This window comes from Bemisia tabaci, chromosome 5, assembly GCF_918797505.1.
Source record: "Bemisia tabaci chromosome 5, PGI_BMITA_v3".
NCBI lineage: Eukaryota > Metazoa > Arthropoda > Insecta > Hemiptera > Aleyrodidae > Bemisia > Bemisia tabaci.
The window spans coordinates 41,207,314-41,228,711 of NC_092797.1; the positions used below are offsets into that span (position 1 = coordinate 41,207,314).

General features: G+C 36.0%; 1 protein-coding gene across 3 annotated transcripts in view; it reads right to left on the reverse strand.

Annotated features, from left to right (window-relative positions):
- The window catches only part of LOC109039142 (uncharacterized), a 55,975-nt gene that overhangs the window by 14,194 nt on the left and 20,383 nt on the right, over positions 1–21,398 (reverse strand). For 2 of the 3 annotated variants that reach the window (XM_019054507.2, XM_019054506.2), the window contains exons 3-6: positions 16,058–16,204; positions 10,782–10,847; positions 1,970–2,169; positions 574–1,517 (exon numbers count right to left, since the gene is read on the reverse strand). In XM_019054507.2, the coding sequence (XP_018910052.2) occupies positions 574–1,517; positions 1,970–2,169; positions 10,782–10,847; positions 16,058–16,204 (1,357 nt within the window). The remainder of the gene's footprint in view (positions 1–573; positions 1,518–1,969; positions 2,170–10,781; positions 10,848–16,057; positions 16,205–21,398) is intronic. The other variant, XM_072300733.1, reaches the window with a different exon arrangement.

A 21,398-nucleotide genomic window follows, 5' to 3' on the forward strand; every position in this document is an offset into this window, starting at 1 on the left:
CTGTATGCATGCGGACATGTACACAGGATGTTCCAGAAGTATGCACCACCCTCAAAGCTTTCTGAGCTTTGGGGGCTCATCAGGACATCTTTTCTGGTCATTTTTAATTTGACCAGCAGTCATTATGAGTTTGTCTAAAATCTCACAAGTATGTGCAAAAAAAGTTCTCGTTCCTTGCCTTTTTCAGATGTGCCACAAAATACAGGTCACCATTTGAAAAAAATAAAAAAAGTTAGAATACTTGCCTCATAGGAGCCCCTTGAAAATTTAGGAAGCCTAAAAAGTGGCTTCCTTTGACCCAGAAGCACCTCCAAATTCAAAAAGACATCTCCATTAGTGAGAAGTTAACGAAAGGAGTCACCCATTATCTAATTTAAATTTTGTAAACTTAAAAAGGCTTTGCATGCAGTATTGATCAAAATTTTACAGGGAACCTAAGCTGATTTAATGGATCAGAAATTAAAATTATTAATGAAGATTCACAGCTAGACTGGTTTGCTTCTTTGCAGATTTATCATACTTTCAGACAGAATAAGTAAGTTCAGATGGGTGGAGGAAATATGAAACACTTACGGGCGTCATTGGAGTCATCACAAGGTTCGGCGGGATCATATACATCTGCTCCTTTATCATCAATAACTAGAGCTTCTTCCTCATCCGTGCCTTCATCACCAAGTCCCATAAGCAGGGCTGGTGGCTCGGGAGGAGGCTCCAACGTCCCAAAATTTTTATCTTCATCAACATCTTCATGTGGATCATGTTCAATATCACTGTACAGGTCAACATCTTCATCTTCTTTTGTAGGAGAATCTGACTGAGGAGAGGAAGAGGCTTGAGAAGCCGCTGATGGCACTTTATCTTGCACTTTCTTCGGATTCATGCGAGGGGTCGTCCCAAGTCGAAACCTTATTGGAGCACCGCCTCGGAATGGAGACAAATCAACTGAAGAAACATTGCTCAGTAAACTAGAAAAACCGGGTCGTGGACCTCTGAATCCAGGACCAGAATTATTCATGTTTGAGGAGTAGTTAGGCTGAGAGCCAGCGCCAGAGTTAGAGTCACCAGTGGGAAACCGATAAGTTCCTTGCATTTTATTTCCGCCTCCTCCCGGATACATTGGCGCCTGTTTTACAGCACTATCACATTGTGAAACATCTACTTTTTTATCTTCTTTTATTTGACTAGGATTCCATTTAGAATGGTCATTTATTTTTTTATTGGAGTCGATTATAACTTTAAGGCAGTTATCATTTTCTTCAGAAATTTCAGGTTTACATGAAGGTAAAAGAATGTCAAGTGAGGATAAGAGATTATCCACGATTTCTTCATTCTGCAGTCTCTGAGATTTTTCGAAAATAATTTCTAGACGTGAACATGGCCTTGGAGCGATAGCTGCAAACTTCTGTGACAATAATGAGGTCCTTGAGTGGGGAAATCTCACCGGTCGTGAAAGCATTGACACACCATCACCATCTGATGTGTCATCTTCAATTTCATCTTCTAACCTTTCACTCAACCTAATGGACAAAAGAATTTGAGATTGTGAGGGATGCAATTCCGAATTAAGTGTTGAGTTTAACTATGATGTAGAGCAAGTAAGATTACTGAAAACTATTCATAAATTCATGCGACAAGATACAGTCAATTCTTGGATTGGATAAGTCTTGGACAGGGTGTGTACAGACTTAGAAGAAACTTATTACTAGAGTTTTCTAGGTTTTCCCCAACCAAGACGACTAATGTTCCTTGACTTTTCACTTTGGCAGTTTGCTAGCACTGAGAATGAGTAATTTTTGTCATTAATTTTGCAGCAAATGAATTATTATGAATTGAGGGTGCTTGTGCAACAAGATAGAAAAAGCTTGTTGATAAGTTTCATTTAAGGAGACATCATGCAAGATGCAATGCAACATACCGGTCAAATAAGTATGTCCACGAATTTGTGGAAAAATTGCGGAAAATAACTTACTCTGAGGGAAAATAATTTATTCCGATTCTTGATTCTTGAGAGGGAAAATTTCTTCGCCTGAGGTTCAAATTGGCCACATGTGAACTGAAGAATTCCATGGACTCAGCTTTTTTGTGGGCTGCATCATGAGAGCGACGAAGTAGTGCATTTTCTTCTGTAGGTGCTTCAATTCGTTCTTTTTTAGGTAGGGGAGTGTCAACCTGAAACACAAAATCAAAATTTCGAATGTTAGACTGTAACAGCTTACCAAGCAGTATATTTTCGGTGGGGGAAGAGTTACAACCGATCAGTGGCACTCAATTTTTTTTTATTTATTTTCTGAAAGTAGAGAGTGAATTAAGCATCTCGAAAATTATCGAGATTTAATTTTAGCCCTAAAGGACAAAGAAATCCCATTTTGAAAATGACAAAAATGGGACTCGTTTAAAATGATATAATTGAAAGGCTCTAATGCCATAGCCAGGCGGGGGGACTGCGCTTGTTATTTGGCTATACTCAGCTTAAGACATTGTCTAGCTACATCAACTAGACTGTCAGCTTTTGATTGGTCAGTTTTTTCTCCCTTTAAAAATTGATGTTATAGACTTTTTCATGAACTTCATGGTTTTTCAACGAAATTTTATGAAAGAAAAACTGCAACAACTCTGCAAAAATTCTTTGCTATGGTCCCATTCCACTTTAACAACTCTGCAAAAATTCTTTGCCATGGTCCCATTCCACTTTACCATACATAAACAAATCTACCTCTTCATGCAACATTTCTAAGCTATCTTGCATCTTACATTTGATAATTTGACATCTCGCCTGGCATGTTTACAAGGGAACACGCCTGGATTAAAGTTTATTTTAATAGACACAGAATCAATTTGAATTTGGTAAAATAAAAATAAGACCACTGAAATTGCTGAACTGTGCAAGGCTTGCTAAAAATCAGCTTTTTGGCAGAATATGGCACCTTTCTTGGAAGACATTTTCAGAACAAAATTCAAATTCGCATTCAGCGTCACAAGAAACTTCCTTCCTTGAGGGTTTTGTAAACATTGCAGGTCTTTATTTCTATAGGATCGATTGATGCTGACTTGTCGCGCACACAGAAATAGCTGCAACTCGTAAATGAATAGTCCCGAAAGTAATATAAGGGATGGTACCTTCAGAATTTCATGGAAAATCTCCTCAACTGGTTTTTGTTTTGACCCCCATGACTACTACTGAGGAAGAATACAGAAAATGGGAAAGAGTCCATCCGGCAAAATTCAATTATGACTTCAATGCATTATGCAACCATCAAAACAGCAGTAAATTATCTTGTGGAAAATATATTTTTATGCTTTCTCCGTGCAAATTACAACTTTTTTACTCAAGAAACCGTTCTCCCCAGCCTTCTAATTGTCTGAAAGGGTTGGAATTTTGCTCAGGCATTGAGAACACTTGATAAAACATCTGAGCAAAGTTTGATTCAACACTGGAGGGGAGGGGGAAGATGAGACAGCAGTAAAATTGTCATTTGCAAAGCAACCTTTATAAAAACCTATTAAGGCTTAAATAAAGGAAATCCGAGGAACATAGAGGAATACGGTGATCATGATAGCTTTATCCTCAAGAACTATTGAATGTAAATTGGATTGGTGAACTTGATTTTTTTGCACATACTTTCATCTTAGCAAGATATCTTAGGTCTGGAAATTCATCTGCTTGCAGCAAAATCAAAATAATTTTAAAGTAAAATTGGCCATAGAAACAGACACAAAATAGAATTGGCAAATCACCAAAATTGGGATATGAAATGCATTTCGATCCATGGTTCCAAAACTTGATACACAAGAACTTACTACTTTCACTCCAAAGGAACTTTTTCAAGAAAAATTAACACCTGAGTTTCACAAGAGTTCTATTTTGTTGGTCAGAACATTAAAATGAATTTGACACCTGCTTGGACTAGAGCAGAATCTGATTTTTTTGGCTGATGAATTGGTAGAATTCGCAGATAAGGGCAACACTTCATTTTTAATCATGAGTGAATTTTTGAACTTATCAAGGTGCCTACTGCAAAAGCTGTGAAATTTTGCTGAGAGAATATCACTTGTAGAACTTGAGTTCTTACTCTGTCTTATAGTTAATTATGAACGAACAAGTGCTCAGAAAGATTATCATCATAAGACAATATGAGACGGAAAATAAACTTTCATCATTGCAAATTATGATTATGAATTTGAATTATAAGGCGTTGTTATCTACATTCAACAAGTCAACATGTAGAGCTTGTTGGCAATTTCCAAAAAGAGCCCCTACCAAATTTGATAAATCGAACTATCAAAAGTCACTGACGCCTGATGTTGATTCTACTTTGTTATACTAACATTTGATGCTTTTTCACCACAGACAGCAAAACTTCCATAAAACACGATACATTAGGTTCATGTTGGGGTTTAAAAGTATAGAAATAAAGTATTCAAATGAAATAAAAGACCGCCGAGTCACAAAATTACTCTTTTCACTTTTACAGTGAACTTTCTGACTAACTTTTTTATTATAAACAGCAAAATTAAACTCTGGAGCAACAGGAAGAATTTAGAAGAGGATGCACTAATCTCTTTTAAAATAATTACAAATGGATTGTTTACATGAAATTGATAGAAAATGATAGCTCAGAAACGTTCTCATCATAGGTGATATGAGACGGAAAATAGAATTTCATCACAGCAAAAAAAAAAACCGATGTAACATTTATCCATTACAGACACTTTCAACCAGTGGCATGGCGTGCTTTGTGATGTATCGATTAATCAGCCATTTAAACCTATGGAAAAGGATCGATAAAGGGTGTTTGCGACGAACACCTTAATAACTGATTCTTTACTACAACTTCAAATGGGGAAATATTGATAATCGATCATTCACGCCTTGCCACTCCTTCACTAACATGGAATTATAGGAACGAAATCAAGAGAAAACGATCACTCAGAAATACTATCATCATAGACAATATGAGACGGAAAATAAACTTTCATCATAGCAAAAAAAAAAAACGATATCAAGTTAAATCATTACTATCGATTAAAGAAACATTTGACTAATATGGAATTATACAAATGAAATTGAGAGAAAACGATCACTCAGAAATACTATCATCATAGACAATATGAGACGGAAAATAAACTTTCATCATAGCGAAAAAAAAAAAAAACGATATCAAGTTAAATCATTACTATCGATTAAAGAAACATCTGACTAATATGGAATTTTACAAATGAAATTGAGAGAAAATGATCACTCAGATAATGCATCATCATAGACAATATGAGACGGAAAATAAACTTTCATCATTGCGAAAAAAAAACAAGCAGAAAAATCCAACATGAATATGTTGGAAAAGCGTGCCGAATAACTAAAATGTTGGACACATACCTACTATTTTCACGTCTTTGTTATTTGCATCAATTGGTACTTTTTGCTAAATTTGGGAGAAAATATTGATTCATGAACGTTGAATGTAAATTGATTTTAAAGATTCCGTCCAATTATCTTGATTTTAAGCTGATATGCGGCATTTCGCACGACCGTGATTTGGGCGAACTGCCGTGCATCGAAATCGCGTTGAGTTAATCTCCTTGGATTTCGAACTGTAACTTCTCTCCTATTCGGCCGATTTTTACAAATGAGGTCTCTTTTTATTTGTACTTTAACGGAAAGTAAGGAAAAACTCGCTAAATAGACGGAAAACAATTTTTGTGAAAATTTGGTGGATCCTGGCGTCACGGTGAATGGTTAATCGGGCGTGGAAGATAATAGGTTCGACGAGGCGACCCTCTCCTCGCCGTCTTTTATTGCCTTGCTCGAAACCTGACACCCAAAGCTATATCGGGAGATAACTGCAGTGGTTTGAGTGGATTTCTGCAGGGGCCACGGTTAGTACATGGTATAAAGAGTCACGAGGCTCATCACAGATTGCACTTGCAGTGCAAGACGCTCATTGGCTAAACAGTTTTGGCGGGAAAGAAGGTTCTAGAGTTGAGTCCTCCGAGCGTAAGAAAGCTTCTATGAGGTTTTTGTCAAATGAAATAATACGGTTTTGACAGGAAAATGTTCTCAAGGGTTCCCAATTAGCAGTTCATTCGGTTTTTTGGTAAGAGACCATCAGGGCTTGACAGTATAATGGTTCAAAGACAAGAAAACGGGTCCGAGGAAAAAAATATTTGGACGGCCCGTTGAATAGCATTGGTTGATCGGTGTGCTGTACTATGGTACATCCGAGTGATTTCAAAAAGCGAGCCCTACTGGCACGCTTAAAAACTGAAATGAAGTTTATTCATTACTACCAGTTAGAGACACTTGCAACTAAAATGGAATCATGTGAAGGAAATTGAGAAAGAAAGACCGCTTAGAAAAGATATCATCAGACACTATGAGATGGAGAATGCTTTATCATTGCAACTTACAACAATGGAGATAGGGTTTAACCTTTCCAGACACAAAATCTTTTCATATTATTTGAAAAGATGAGAGGTTGTTTTGTTAGACTCTCTTCTAGAGAGGATGTCTTATTTAGCTTTCTAGGCGATGCTTTTTTGAGAAGCTCCTGTCCAAGCACAAAGAAAGAAAACCTAACCTTGACTGTTTGATTGAGTGAAACTTTAAAGGAAGTAGAGGAGGAGGGATCAAGAAGTCTTCGAATCCCCCCCCCCCCTCTCCATGATATTGGTCTGATTTTCAAAAACAAAGATTCTTTATGAAGCTTAGGATTCACTTGACTAGTTTGCCCAAACCGCGACCAAAACTTACGATTTCACGAAGAAAGAGCTGATGATGAAATTGAGAAAAACTTTGCTCAGAAAGTTTATCAACATTGAAGAAGTTATGTCCGGCAAACTATAATTCATCAGAGCAAGTTAAAAGATGGGACATTGGAAAAAAAGATGGGTATGTATTCTTCTCTGATACAAACAAATGTTTCATCAGTAGCATCGGTACACACAGAGAAAATTTCGATTCAAATTTCATACAGAAAGAGTTGTTATAATGTATGAAAGAAATTTGCTCAGAAAGTTTATCATCAAGAATTTATGTTCGGCAAACTAAATTTCATCATGGCAAATTTATTTATTTTGATTTTTCTTTTAATCAAAGATTCCTCACAAGTATGTTATACAAATAATAAGTAATTTCCAAAAGGTGTTCCATGAGCCAAACGCATACAGAGACAACCATGAATAACTTGAGAAGACTGAATCTAACCTTACAAACCACTACTTTTAAACGTCAGGTTCAATGCTGATACTTACAGATTGGCTTAAAATAATAATGCTAGTCTGAAGATCTGAATGCGTCACAAATTGTCAGAAATGACAACGATCACCAGGAATTTGCTCAGAAACTTAAGTATCATTAAAGAATTTATGTTCGGCAAACTAAATTTCATCATGGCAAATTTATTTCGATAATTTTTTGAAGAGGGTGGAATCAAAGATTCCTCACAAGTGTGTTATACAAATAAGTAATTCCCAAACAATGTTCCATGAACCCAATGCATACAGACACAACCATGAAAAACTTGAGAAGATTGTACCTAGCGTAACAAACCACTACTTTTAAACGTCAGGTTTAATGCTTATACTTATAGATAGGCTCAAAATAATAACGCTGGTCCAAATACTTGAGTGCGACACAAATTGACAAAAGTAAGTACAATCACCAGGAATTTGCTCAGAAAGTTGATTATCATTAAAGAGTTTATGTTCGGCAAACTAAAGTTCATCATGGCAAATTTGTTTATTCTAATACTTCGCTTGTTTGCTGGGTGATTTTAGGATGTCGGATGGGATCAAAGATTCCTCACAAGTGTGTCATAAAAATTAGTAATATTCAAACAATGTTGCATGAGCCAAATGCAAACAGCAACCACCATGAACAACTTGAAAAGAATGAAGTTAAATTAAATTGCTACTTTAAAAAGTCCAGTTTAGCGTAGGCACTTACAGAGTGGCTCGAAATATTAAAATTAATGGGAACATGTTGAAGCAGAACAAATTAGCAGAAATAAGAACGGACACCAGAAATTTGCTCAGAAAATGCTCTTCATCATTAAAGAATTTAAATTCGGCAAACTAAATTTCATCATGGCAACATCCTAACATTTTGTTTGTTCGCTGTTGTGATTTTAGTATGTTGGATGAGATCAAAAATTTCTCATAAGTGTGTGATGAAAAGAAGTAATTCCTAAACAATGTGGCATGACCTAAATGCAAACAGTAACCACTGTGAACAACTCAAGAAGAATGAAGTTATATTGAACTGCTACTTCAAAACGTTGGGTTAATGCTGGTACTGACACATTAGCTCAAAATAATGACACTAATCCAAACATGTTGAAGCAGAACAAATTGGCAGAAATAACACCGGACACCAGAAATTTGCTCAGAAAGTGCTTTTCATCATTAAAGATTTTATGTTCGGCAAACTAAATTTCATCATGGCAAATTTGTTTATTTTAATATTTTGTTTGTTTTTTTTTTTGAAGAGAGGGTAAGATCAAAGATTCCTCATAAGTATATGTATGATACAGAGAAGTAATTTCTGGACAGTATTCCATGAACCAAACGTATACAGCGACCTTAATGGAGAACAATAATAACATTGGTCCAAATGTCTAGATGCAGCACAAGTTAACAAAAATAACACCTAAGTAATGTCTTTTAAATGGCATGAGGTACAAAATGACACACTTCAAAATGGAGGCAGAGAGAGTTAAGAATGGAGCTAACCAAAATTTGCTCAGAAAGTTTATCATCATTTGAGAATTTATGTCCGGCAAACTAAAATTCATCAGAGCAAAATCATCCATTGTATACTGGTTTATTATTTTTTTTTTTTTTCATTTTAGGAGGGGGCGATTTTCAAAGTTTTCTGGAGTCAACTCCTATGCACAAAAAAGCTTTTAAATTTGAGGTTATAGTATGAAAAATAGCCTAATTCTGTTGAAGAGTCACCTTTAAATTCAATTATTATGAAGAGATGGGATGGTTCAAAAAGCCTGCTCCAGGCCTGTCACTCTGACAATTGGTGATAGTAAATATAAAGTTACGTCAGAAGTTAGATTAATTATTTTTTACGTCTAATTTGTGACAGCTAAAAGAAATCTAATTACTCTGTCTTATTTGAAATTTTTTCACCTTCCTGACTGTACATGGGATTTTCAAAGTTTACCTACTCGTAACATAGGGAGAGCATTTTTTTGTAGATACCTTGAAAAATTTTTGTCCACTAGTTCATGACGAAAAAATTAGATTTCCTCGATAGACTGATTTGAACGGCTATGACAGAGAGTAGTTTTTTGCCGTTGTATTTTTCAAACTTTGGAATTACAGGACCAGCGAAATGCGATGGAATTTTGTTTGCTAGAGGAAAGCAGTAGAAAAACTTTCGAAAATCTTTGAAAAGCAAGTAGAATCACATGGTGAATTGTTATCTGGTGTTATCGGCAAGTTTTTGGACCCTGTACAGAAATTTTGGGTTCCGCATTCCAGACACAAATTAATGAGTTCGAGTTTAGGTCTGGGCCCAAGTGATTCCTTGGTGCCCGGTCAGACTTGGACCCAAGTCCTGTGCTGGTTCTTCTCAAGAGAGGAAGTGGCGCGGCATCTTGCCAAGAATTTGCCAAAAGCTTGCACAGCGATTACTAAAATGTTTACGAGCTGATAGCTGAGTTGCAGCTGGATTGGGCTTAGGATGAATATTAGCCCGAAAAACAAACGTTTAACAGATGCTCGAGAGTAATTTTTGCCGAAATTTGAGCAGAATTTTGACAGAGCTGCCATGACTGTTGGTTTGATATTCCTGTCTTAAAACTTGCAAGTCACCAAACGCACACCGCAGATTGAAATTAGACACCACAGGGGAAAAAGCCTGATCCATTGCAAATTTTGCTAATTTTTGTTTTAAAATTGAGACCTGATTAAGCAAGAGCATGGAAAAATCAGGAAATAAAAAGGGCACAATTGTTATCACAGTTAGATTGCCTCAGATGTAAGTCTAATCATGAACCATGTAGAAATAAACAAATCTCCAGCTCAATTCCTTGACAGAAAATAGAGGATTTAGGGAACAGGAAGGCTTAAGAGAGAAAGGAAAGCTTTAGAAAACAGGAGGGCTTAGGGAAAGAGAGAGAGAGAGAGGGGGGGAGGGAGAGAGAGAAAAACAAGATGAGAGAAACAGGAGGGTTTAGGATAGGAGAAATACATGTAACTGAGCTAAGTTGTCAGACAATTTACACTTAAATTGATAAACAGGCTTTACTCAGTGAAGAACCTTTCTTTTTGTGCATCTGCTATGATGAGTCAACCAAAACTAGAGGTGACTCACAACTATGCAGAGACTACACGAGGAAGCAAAGCGAGAGATATTGTTTTTTTCTACACGTCAAACCTTTTACCAATCATCATTGGCAAATTAAAGAATGTATAAAAAAGAAAGAGCAAATAGGTAAAAAAGTTAAAGAATGCTTTTGCTTCCATAATCTGCATCACTTGGTTCTTTTTTATTTGTTTGGCTTTTATTCCTTCCTTTTTTCCTGCGAATGTACGGCCATCTACAGATGAATGCGTTTGATTCAGTGATAGGAGGGTTAGATTGGTATTTTATTAAATTATTAGAGTCGCAGGAGGGATCATGAATTTAGAGGAGACAATAGAAAAAACTTGAAAGCCCTAACGCCAGTTTTAGGCTAGGAGGTTTTTCAAGCATTTAGAGAGTGCAATCAATATTCTTCCCCCAATAGAAGGCATCTAATAAAAAAAAAAACTAAATAAATTAAGTTTACCAGATTTGGGAAGAAAACGCATGAAGCAACAGGGCATGTTTCATTGTTACTTGACTTACTCACCTCCTGAAACAAACAAAATGAAAAACAAAAATTAAAAAACAGTGGTACAATACTGGCTCAAAAATACTTTGAAAATATTCAGATCCAAACTGAACGCTAACAGAGAAATGGCTCACCCTTCCTTAGAAAACCTCAACGGCTTGAGCATGGAAAAGTCTTACAGTAGAAATTAAATATTTGCCACGAAACTTCGAAATTTATTTTTACCCGAGGAAAAAAAGATTATTACCTCTGGTTTTGCCTGCAACCTTTGCAAGGAAAATCCATCTTTTCAGAAAATGCACTGAAACTAGCAGATATCTTATTGACAATTAAAGAGTATTAACTCACAACCAGTTACTTTCAGTGCATCATTGATGATTCATGGCCCTTATAAAACAAGGTCAAATCAGGTAAACCAACAATTAGAGAAACAGTGCATCGGTGATCGGGACACATTTTAGAACCCTTTTAAAACAATGCCGAAATAGTTAAACCATCGTTTTGAGATCCAGAAAGATACTGTGATACAACGTACAAGTAAGCCTCAGTGGTGTAGTGGTCAAGGCAGTTCGCTGCCAACACTGAAGTCCCGGATTCAATCCCCGGAAGTGACTGATATTTGAGGACACTCAAATATCGGTTATCGTGATCATGGATGACTATGCCACTCCAACACCCTGACCCTTTGAGGTAACTGAATGTGGAAGGGACATAGTTACCCAGTAAGTAAATTGGACGTATTTCTGTCATACGGAACTATGTGCATTAAGACGTGAGCCCTGGCATGGATGTATTTTTATGAGTCTTAGGGCTCATGTCTTAATGCACATAGTTCCGTTTGATAGAAATACGTCCAATTGTCTGCACTGTTCGACTGGGTTGTGAAAAAATCGGTGATCACTCGTAGTGTGCGCGACTGCCAACGCTACCTATCGGTGGAGATTGAAACAACACAGTCCTACTTGGTGGAGGCATAGCCCCACTCCGAAAGTCTCTGGAGCGTCTGCCACTGTCTTTGATACGACCTAACGTTGACTATCAGGCGGCCGCTCAGCCTTGCAAGAATATAGAGTCTACAGAATGTGTCAATAGTACGAAGTTAAGGAGCGCGGTCCAATTTCGGGGTGGGGTTCCTGGCAGTTGCCTTGGCCTCTTGAGGGCACCTCACCGGTTAGCCCGGCCCTCACTTACTTACTTACAACATACAAAGAGAGAAAATGCACCTGTTATCCTTCATTCCCTTTCACTAACTTTTTCCATTTCTTAAAAGCTTTCTAAACTTTCCAAAGAACGGACTTTTTTCCTAATCACACGAAAAGATAATGTTTTCAACATGGAACATAAATACTTTTCTTAGTGCCCCCATTCATCTTCAATATTTGGCAAAAAAAAACATAATGAGAGCTGTGGTATTCGCTCAAGAAAAACGAAGTAGCTTCAGCTTGGAGCAGGAAAAAGAAAGATCTGATTCGACAAGAGAAATGAAAGGAGAGTAAGGGAATGAACTGAAACATGAGGAATCAAACTGCAAGAACTTGATAATGTGGGCTGTGTTGAGAAATTACATGCTTTTAAGGCTTGTGGTACTTAAAGTTCTTCCTGAAAATCTCATAAATCCGAATTTTTTTTTAAGATCAAAGCGTTTTGGTGCATCTGTGCCAACATTTCAAAATCCATGATTTTTCAGTGTAACCGTACATTTTTCGTACAATGGATAACGTGAAAACAAGTAGTTATGTGCCACTTCTCTCTAGAATGCTAGAGTACCTCAATGCGGAAAGTCTGTGCACATTGCTTTTAAACATTTTGTGAGTTCCCGATATTTCTATGTTCAAAAGTAAGGCTCCTGCCGGCAAGAAAGTTCTTAAAACATAATTTTCTGATTTTATCATTCTTTCTGGAAGTTTAAATGATCTACGACACGACCAAATATTTGGCTACTAAAACAAGTTGAATTGTATTGAATTACCCAATCACAAAGTTTTTGGTTTTAGCTAGATCTTCATTTGAAGAGAGGGGTTATCTTTCTACTGCCGCACAGATCAAGCCTGCCAATACAAGTAATTTCGAAATAACTAATGAATCTACTCAACCGCTCCTCATGCAGTCTATGAAAGTTACTGTCTAGCAATATTCTAAATGCTTTAATCACGGCTTCAGGAGGCATAAAAGCCATTTGAAGTAGGGAGCAAAGCAATACAAACTGGGTCATTCCAGTGGCTATGCATATTTAAATCAGCCATTCCCCAGCATGGACTGCTAAAGATTACTGACCTACCTATTTTTTTTTTGCTTTACTGAGCTTCACTTTTCGCTTTGTGAACTGCCACAAAGGTGAGTGAACATAACAGAATGACAAACTGATTGCAGTAGACGCACAAGTAACTAAGTCAGAAATAGTTGGTGACGTAGCCAACGTACATTAAAAATCAACATAAAGCTGAAAATCTCAATACAGAGGGAAAAAGCTCATATGAGCACAATTTTCCCTCAAAAAGATGTGCTGTTTGGTGCAACACTAGTTACGACCATCCAGGAAGGGAATTGCAGATGTATTTCCGGTCTGATTGGACCCATCGTCTGTACACAGCAGCATCCTGAATTTTCTGCCAACAAGCTCGGAGAGGTCGCGAAAACCAGCCCGAGACTTGGGCATGCGGTCGCGGCGACAGGCGAACTTGCATCATGGAGGGAAAATTGTGCTCGTATGAGCTTAATCCATCTGTATTGAGATTTTCAGCTTTATGCTGATTTTTAACGCACGTTGGCTACGTCACCAACTTTTTCCGTTTGACATGTGCGTCTACCGCAATCAGTTTGTAAAAATTGCCTTGCCAGGCTCTAAGTAGTGCTATTTGGATAATCGCTCACTAGATGGCCCAAGTTCGTTTGTCGTCACGACCGCATACCCACATCTCAGGCTTGTTTTCACAAACTCTTCGAGCTTGATAGCAGAAAATTTAAGAGGCTGCGCTGCACTAATGATGTCCAATTAGACACGAAACACGTCTGCAGTTGCCTTTCTGAGTGGTCGTAACTAGTGTTGCACGAAACAGCACATCTCTTTGAGGGAAAATTGTGCTCATGTGAGCTTTTTCCCTCTGTATTGAGATTTTCAGCTGTATGCTGATTCTCAACGCACGTTGGCTACTTCACCAACTTTTCCTACCACAGAATGAGGTAAATCGGAGAAAAATAACGCAATGAAATGTCCGCAATGCACAATCATAGAATCTGATATTCTACAGCCCTACCTCCAGATATTAAAATATTGTTCTCTTAGCTGAGTAGGGGTGCTACCAAGAGGTCCTTGTCGAAGAATGACAGAATTTCTGTTTAAAATTTTTTTTAAGACTTTTTAAAACCCTCCTTTAAATGTTAAACTTAAGCCAGAAGAGTATCCTTTTAACTGTGAGACAGTAAAATTGTACTTATTTGAGACCCAGATAAATTCACCTAATCAAATTTCATAAGTCTCATAAATGAAGCCATATCAGTAAAAACAGTGGATATTGAACATCTGCCATTCTCAGGAATAACGCTTTTTCAGAATCTGCTAACCTTCAAGAGTGTTGGTTCCAACTTTCAGACTTCTGGCATATTTTTTCATTGAGATATGGGTAAAAAACCGTGTTACATCTAAAAACAGCCGATGTCAGAATTCATTAAATTAATAAATGATGAGCTGAATAATTTGCTGAAGACTCATTGATCTCCTTAAGGATCATGTATATGAACACATTACATTACTAATAAAAGTTAATAATACATATTATACGTAAGTCTTTGGGAGAAGGCATCCTTCATAATTTTTTCCCTATTTGTAAAAATTAACAATATAGTTGGTTCCTTATTTTTTGGGAGGTTTACTAAATATTCAGTTTTTTGTTTGACATCTCGTTGAAAAACTTAACAAGGATCATAATTTGATGAATATCGAACGCTCTGCTTCCCTTGCATTAGTTAGGTAGTTCATTTAATGCCTAAAAAATAATTTCTTCGAAAAACATCGGATGTAGCCCTTTTTTAAAATCACTGTGTCTCATTGACATTTGCTTCAGACTTAAATTTCTATGGCTCATTTTTTAGATGAAGATCTGTTCTATTAGAAATTCTTTGACTGAGCCCTATTTGCTGCATGGACATCGAAGCACACAGCTTTGAAAACTCTGAACACGATTTTCTCAAAACTTAAAAACGCATAAGCTGATCTTACATATGAGGCTTCAAATATTTGCACTAATGGATGACGGAATAAAAAAGTATGATTTTAACAGAACTATTCATCTGACTCCTATTCATAGAAGCAGAAACTATAAGATCATGAGACAGCCATGAGTTTCAAAACAAGTTCATCATGTTTGTCAATATTTTAGCATAATAACACCCACTTTCTACCATAACGTATGTATGAGTTCTTCAGAAACTTTATTTTTTAGAAAATGTCAACTAATTTTGGTTTATAGCAAAATTTCATTCAGTATTACAACCAGCATTTTTTTTTAAACGGTAGATATTGTGCATAAAATTTGTCCTAGATCCCTCACAAAAATTATTTAATTTGTCTCATTTGAGTCAATTACTAACTGAACAGCATCTATAGGGAAGTAATTTTCATATGTTGTCAAGTTTTCTTTTTTGATGCTTCAATGTGTTGGGAGCTGATAATCCCTAAAAACTTTAGCAGCCTGATTGTTGAAACTGTAACTGCCTACGTCCGGAAGATAAGACAAAACATAGTCCTATCTGTGCCTAGTAATATCGATTTTCGATTCTTGTTGTGCCGACATTGATTTCAACAATCAGGCTGCGGAGAGGCAAAGAGTTCCAAACTGACCTCTCCTCCTTATCTGATGCTTTCGCTCCCGATGAACCAATATTTATGATCCTCCCAAAAAAAAGAGAAAAAAAGAAGAAAAAAATCGATCATTATCGAATTGAAAAAAAAAAAGACGAATGAGTGATACCCTTACTCTACGGTTATTCTTTCAGCGATCTTTGGTAGTTCCAGAAAGTTAAAAAAAACAATAAAAGAATTTTCTATTATAAAAAAATAGAAAGGGAGAGAGAGATTGTGTGCAAACAGAACTATTATCTTTCAACTGACCAACGCGAGAGAGGTAAGAAAAAAAACATTGTGGTACTGAAGCTACCATTCAGTAGAGAAAGAATAGAATAATCCATAAGATTGGATTTTTCACGCAAGTATCCGATAAACCAGGCCCACTTACAATAATTTTACTAGTGGGGTAATGCTTGTTCTCCGCAGTATGAGGATTGTTACTGCTATTTCCCGTTCCTGTCTCACCCGAACAAACATTTAATTCCAAATTTTCCGAGTGGTTATTGATATTCGCGTCCGAGGAACATGTATTAACCTGAAATAATGGACAAAAGCTATTAGTGCCACATAATCTTGAAACCTGTGGATTTTTTTGAAGAATAAGCTACGAAGATGTGCTAAGGAAGAGACATGAATGTTTAAGCTGAAAGAGGAAAGATTGAGCATGCCAGTGGAGCCAATAAAGGATTTAATTGGGAAAGTTTGAAATCAGACTGGACAAAAAAGAAAAAACATGGGTGATAAATACATCTCCAGGAACTTTTTTCAAAAGGGAGAGAGCTTCATAAAACATCAGAGAGTATATCTAACATGATTCTCATTTTAAGGAATTGAAAAATTGAGGTAACCGAACTAATCAAAATAGATCCTTGCCCATTGAAATGTTGGGATATCAATATGAGATTGCATGGAATATGAGATAGTCATTTTTGAGCACATCAGATATGGAAATTAAATCAACAGGAAATCAAATCCTATTTAAACGAAGAAAAAACCCTATAGAAGCAGAAAAAATGACTGACTGATCCTGCTAAGAGTTTAAAGCGGTATAAGTAAGGTGCCGACGGTCCATTAGTTAAAAAGAGGTTAAAGCTATTACAGGTGTCTTTATAGCTGCATACTTTCAATAAATTACTTATAGACCGAATTTAATACTTAAAGCAAGACTCTATTCATGCACACTCAGTATCAAGCACAAATATCTGATTGGCACGGGAAGGGCACATCTGCCTGTGGAGTGTGATTCTGAATTATCCTTTCTCAGAAGTACAAGTTGAAATATATATTTTAATTGATATCTGTGTTTAATACATTGACTGCAAACTTGTCATGTATTTGTTCTGTTCATGCCAAGCAAGCATAGAACAAAATGGCATATTTTAGCGAACATCGGAAAAAACTTTAAAACCAGGGTAACAAAACTTTTAGCCCAAGGTTTGCTTGTAGAATACCAAGTTGGTTTTGCATAGGGCCATATCAACATTCACTGATGAGTCCTAATGGTGTGATATGAACGTTTGTATGCAGAAACCAAGTGTCGGTCTTGTGAACCTCATTCAGCACCTCAGAAACACTTTAGTAGGAAAAAAGTTCATAACGGTATCTAACAATAAGCGTAAAAAACTGAGCTGTAAAAATTGCGTATTATATTACAGGTAAACAATAAAAACACATTAAAATACAAAACAAATGGATTTACAAAGCTAAGGAAATCAAAAACAACCCAGGACGTTTCGGGCCAATTACATTTGTTAGCTTTTGTTTCAGTTGAGAATGGGCATGTAATTGGCCCGAAACGTCCTGGTTTGTTTTTAACTCCCTTAGCCTTGTAAACCCATTTGTTTTGTATTTTAATGTGTTTTTATTGTGGTGTGAAATTAAAATACTACGTTGGGTTCATAGGGCTCACAGCAGCAAAGTGACGTCAGATATTGATATGAACAGAAAAGAGCAAATAATGAACTGTGACTACTGGCAAACTCAGAACTCACAATTGTTTGTGCGCTTTTTTGGTACTATAACAACAAATAGATTAAAACTTGTTGGTATAATAAGTATTAAGCCTACTTTGGTAGTAAGTGAAAGCTTGAAAACTATTTCTGCCACCTTAGATTAAGTAAACTGATAGTTACATTAATGAAATTTTCTGAGACCCCCACAAACAAAAGTTCAAGAAACGTATATTATGTACCATTAGACTAACTTGCACACAGATTTTGAAAGAGGGGCGGTGAAATCTACATGTAAGTGAGTGCAATGGTTCGTGATATACGTTTTCCTATAGTAACATACTAAATCATGTGTTAAATAAGAAAGATAAACTTCCTTCCTTGGTTTCTATGGTTGTTTGACATTAGTCAAAGTCAGTCTCCATGCAATCATAGCTAAAACCTAAGTTACAAGTTGAAAGTAAAACATACTTTTCGATTAGATAATAGAGGAATTTTGCTAAAATTGCTGATAATAGAATTTTCTATTTGCTCTTGCATAACTGGCACCCAATTACCAGTAGATTAAAATTCATTTTATTCTATTAGATATGGCACATCCGTCACAACCGGGAAAAATTATATAAGTTTGAAAGCACGAAAAACAAGCTATGCAGATGAAATACGTTTTCAGGGTCAGATTGTGAAATCTTATATTTTTCCCCTTCATTACTACACATACCACACTCCAACCCAAAGCGCGACATTTTCAGTCCTAACTCGGTCTTGGGAGCTTTATTAAATAAAAAGCGAGATTATACTGCGTACCTATGGGGAACTCTCAAATTACATATACATATCTCGGTTTGCAACGTTGGAGACTTCCTGCTATGATTTAATTTATAAATGGAAAGTTACTTGACATCCAATTCTTAAAAACTTTCCTGATTTATCTTCTCCAAGAGAAGAAAATTCTGTGAAAACTTCAAGGAATGACGTACATTTATTCTCCTTAAAAAAAGTAGCAGAGGAGCAGAGAGTTTAAACACCGCACCCGAAATATGTGGTTCAGTAGTTTCAGCATCGATATTTGCATTTTACAACCCAAGATGAATTAGATCTACATTACTTGATACTCCTACAGTTTAATGCTGCAATTTAAGGTTCAAACTTTAATGCTGATTGACCTCTACGAATGCTTTAACTTGACTTAAAATCTCAAAAAAAAAGTAAGCTTTTGATGAACTGGAGCAAGGGCTATTAAGGTGAGGGCTATAAATTTTTGGAAATTTCCAAAATGGACAACCCTATTAGGGCAGGAATGTTTGGAGTCCAGTATGGAGAGAAATTTAAGATGTGCCAAGAGAAAAATGGAAACAATCGTTTTGAATGATATTTCCCATTCTTTGAAAGTCTTCTTGTAGTATAACCAGCATTATTAGTTATTCAACGGACTTTGCTTTTGGAAAACAATCGAATTATGAGTTCTGTAACGGATTGTGATTTGAGTAACTGGGATGGATTCAGTGACAATTTTGCAAGTTGACAACTTTGCTTTTCCTCCAATTCCATTAAAAAATCGATTTTAGATGAGGCAAGCTACTTCACGGAGAATAGATTGTTTTACATGTGTTCAAATGGATGAACAGTAGTGTTGCCAACATTCAAGAGTTGCCACTGCATAGGATGGTGTCTAATTTCCACTCCTGTTTTTCTTCCAATAGAAAAATATTTAACATTTTGACTTAAAATTGAGAAGTGCAGCAATTAAAATCCAAAACATATACAGAGAGTTTCCAGCCAATATGCTGTTTGGTTTTCCATTAAACAATTTTAACTTGGGTTTTGGTCCAATTGATGTTGATTAAATAGATATTGATTAAATTTAGACTAAAACCATCACATTGACATGGGTTAAATTATTTGAGCATCTGATAGAGGAGCACATAAAAAAGGTTTTTACTTTTCTAGTTACAAGGCAGCAATAAGGTTACACAAGACAGTGGGTCTGAAGGCATGAATGCGGAGAGAGTACAAGATGATTCTGCTGAGAGACAAATTTGGACAAGGGAGACTTACATAGTAAATCATGCCCTGAATCAATAGAATTTTAAGATTTTTCTTCATATTTCAGTTACGCAAAGTTTAAGGTCTGAAAGTGTTCAGATTAAAAGCACCAATTAAGATGACAGATCATTTGTCTCATTTCATTGGTAGGACAAGGAATTTGGCTGGAACCATAACTTTAGTCACTTTGTTCATGGTAGTTGAACGCACCATTGGATAAATTTACAACCGATTTCTAATTTCATTCCAAAATTTTGAGAGCCATATTGCTGGTGAGCTTAATTTTTGGGAGCCATCTACAGTTTAAATTGCTCTATTGACCTATTTTCTTAATTGACAAGCATACTTGCAAGCATAAAAGCATAGATGCGTTCTATGACGAATCCGTATTGATGAATGCTTTACTCACCTAACCAACGATGATGAGACCTGACAACATTGTTTTCATTAGTTTGGTCATTACGTTAAAGACAGCATTGCTCATCAACACTAATACTACAAGTGTAAGTAACCTAACACTTTTCTGTGAGGTAGTTTTTCTTTATTGCATGATAATTTGGATTGATTGTGCTTTGGTTCTTTACCTGACCTAATTTTCTGTTGTAGTGATGTTAAATTTATTTTTGTTTGGACTATCATAAAAGGACTGAATTCATCTGATAGGAACTAACTTACATGCAGTTGAAACTGAGAAAAAGAGGTTTGAAGTTTTATTCCTGCTTAAGGCTCAATGAAGAAAATAAACTTTAACCCCTCTTTCCACGAACTAATGTCTATTTTTCGACTTTCAGTTTTTGGCAGAAGAAAATATACGGCTATTAGAACTTAAAAACATTCTTAATTCAATTTTTTCGAAAATGTGGGATGGTTCCTCTCTGATAAAGTCAGTACAAATAAGTAAATTAAAAGCTTTGAGAACAGCTTTGTTGTGATCGGTACCTTAGTATATTTTTATATACTATTAGTATATTTTGCAGTATCTTTTGCGTGCTGAGTACCTCAATTCGTCGTCTACCGCACAAAAGAAATTAACTCCATTCCAAGGTTGCCAAATTGACTGGACAATTAATTAATTTTACAAAGTTGTGCCTATGCAATTTTAATCCAAATTTTATTTTATTAAATTAAAAATTCATTTCTGATTATGACATGAAATCTGAGGAATAATCAGTAAAATTTTTAGTTAGAAATGCCCAAGATTCTCCTAATTAATACGCATTTTGCGATGGGAAATTTGGCGACATTGAAATGAAGTTACGCTCTTTCGTGAGGGAAACGACGGACTGTCAGCATTACTGGGTGAGTTTAAGGGATGTTAACAACGATCTTAAGTTTCTCATTTTAGCTAAATTAAATTAATAAACTGCGCATGGATTGCATAAAATAATTATGGAGGCATGGGGGAAGATTTTTCATGAGGATCAATGATATTTTCTGAGGAGTCAGAAAGCCAAAAATGCCCGTTATACCTCATCGTTGAGGAGATAAAGCCTGGTTTTTAGGTGAATTTAAAACACTACAGTCTGTTTGGTTAAAACATTGATCTTCAGTCAACATATCTAAACCTGCAAGTACTTTAAAAAACTAAAATAGTAAATTAGATCTATCAAAAGGTTAGCAAGCAGGATGGAAATCAGATATGAATAGAAAGACATGCTCATGTTGAACAATTTAAACGATGAAGAAATATTGAAATAATTTTGCTTTTTGTCAGTTTCTCTCTTTTTATAAATT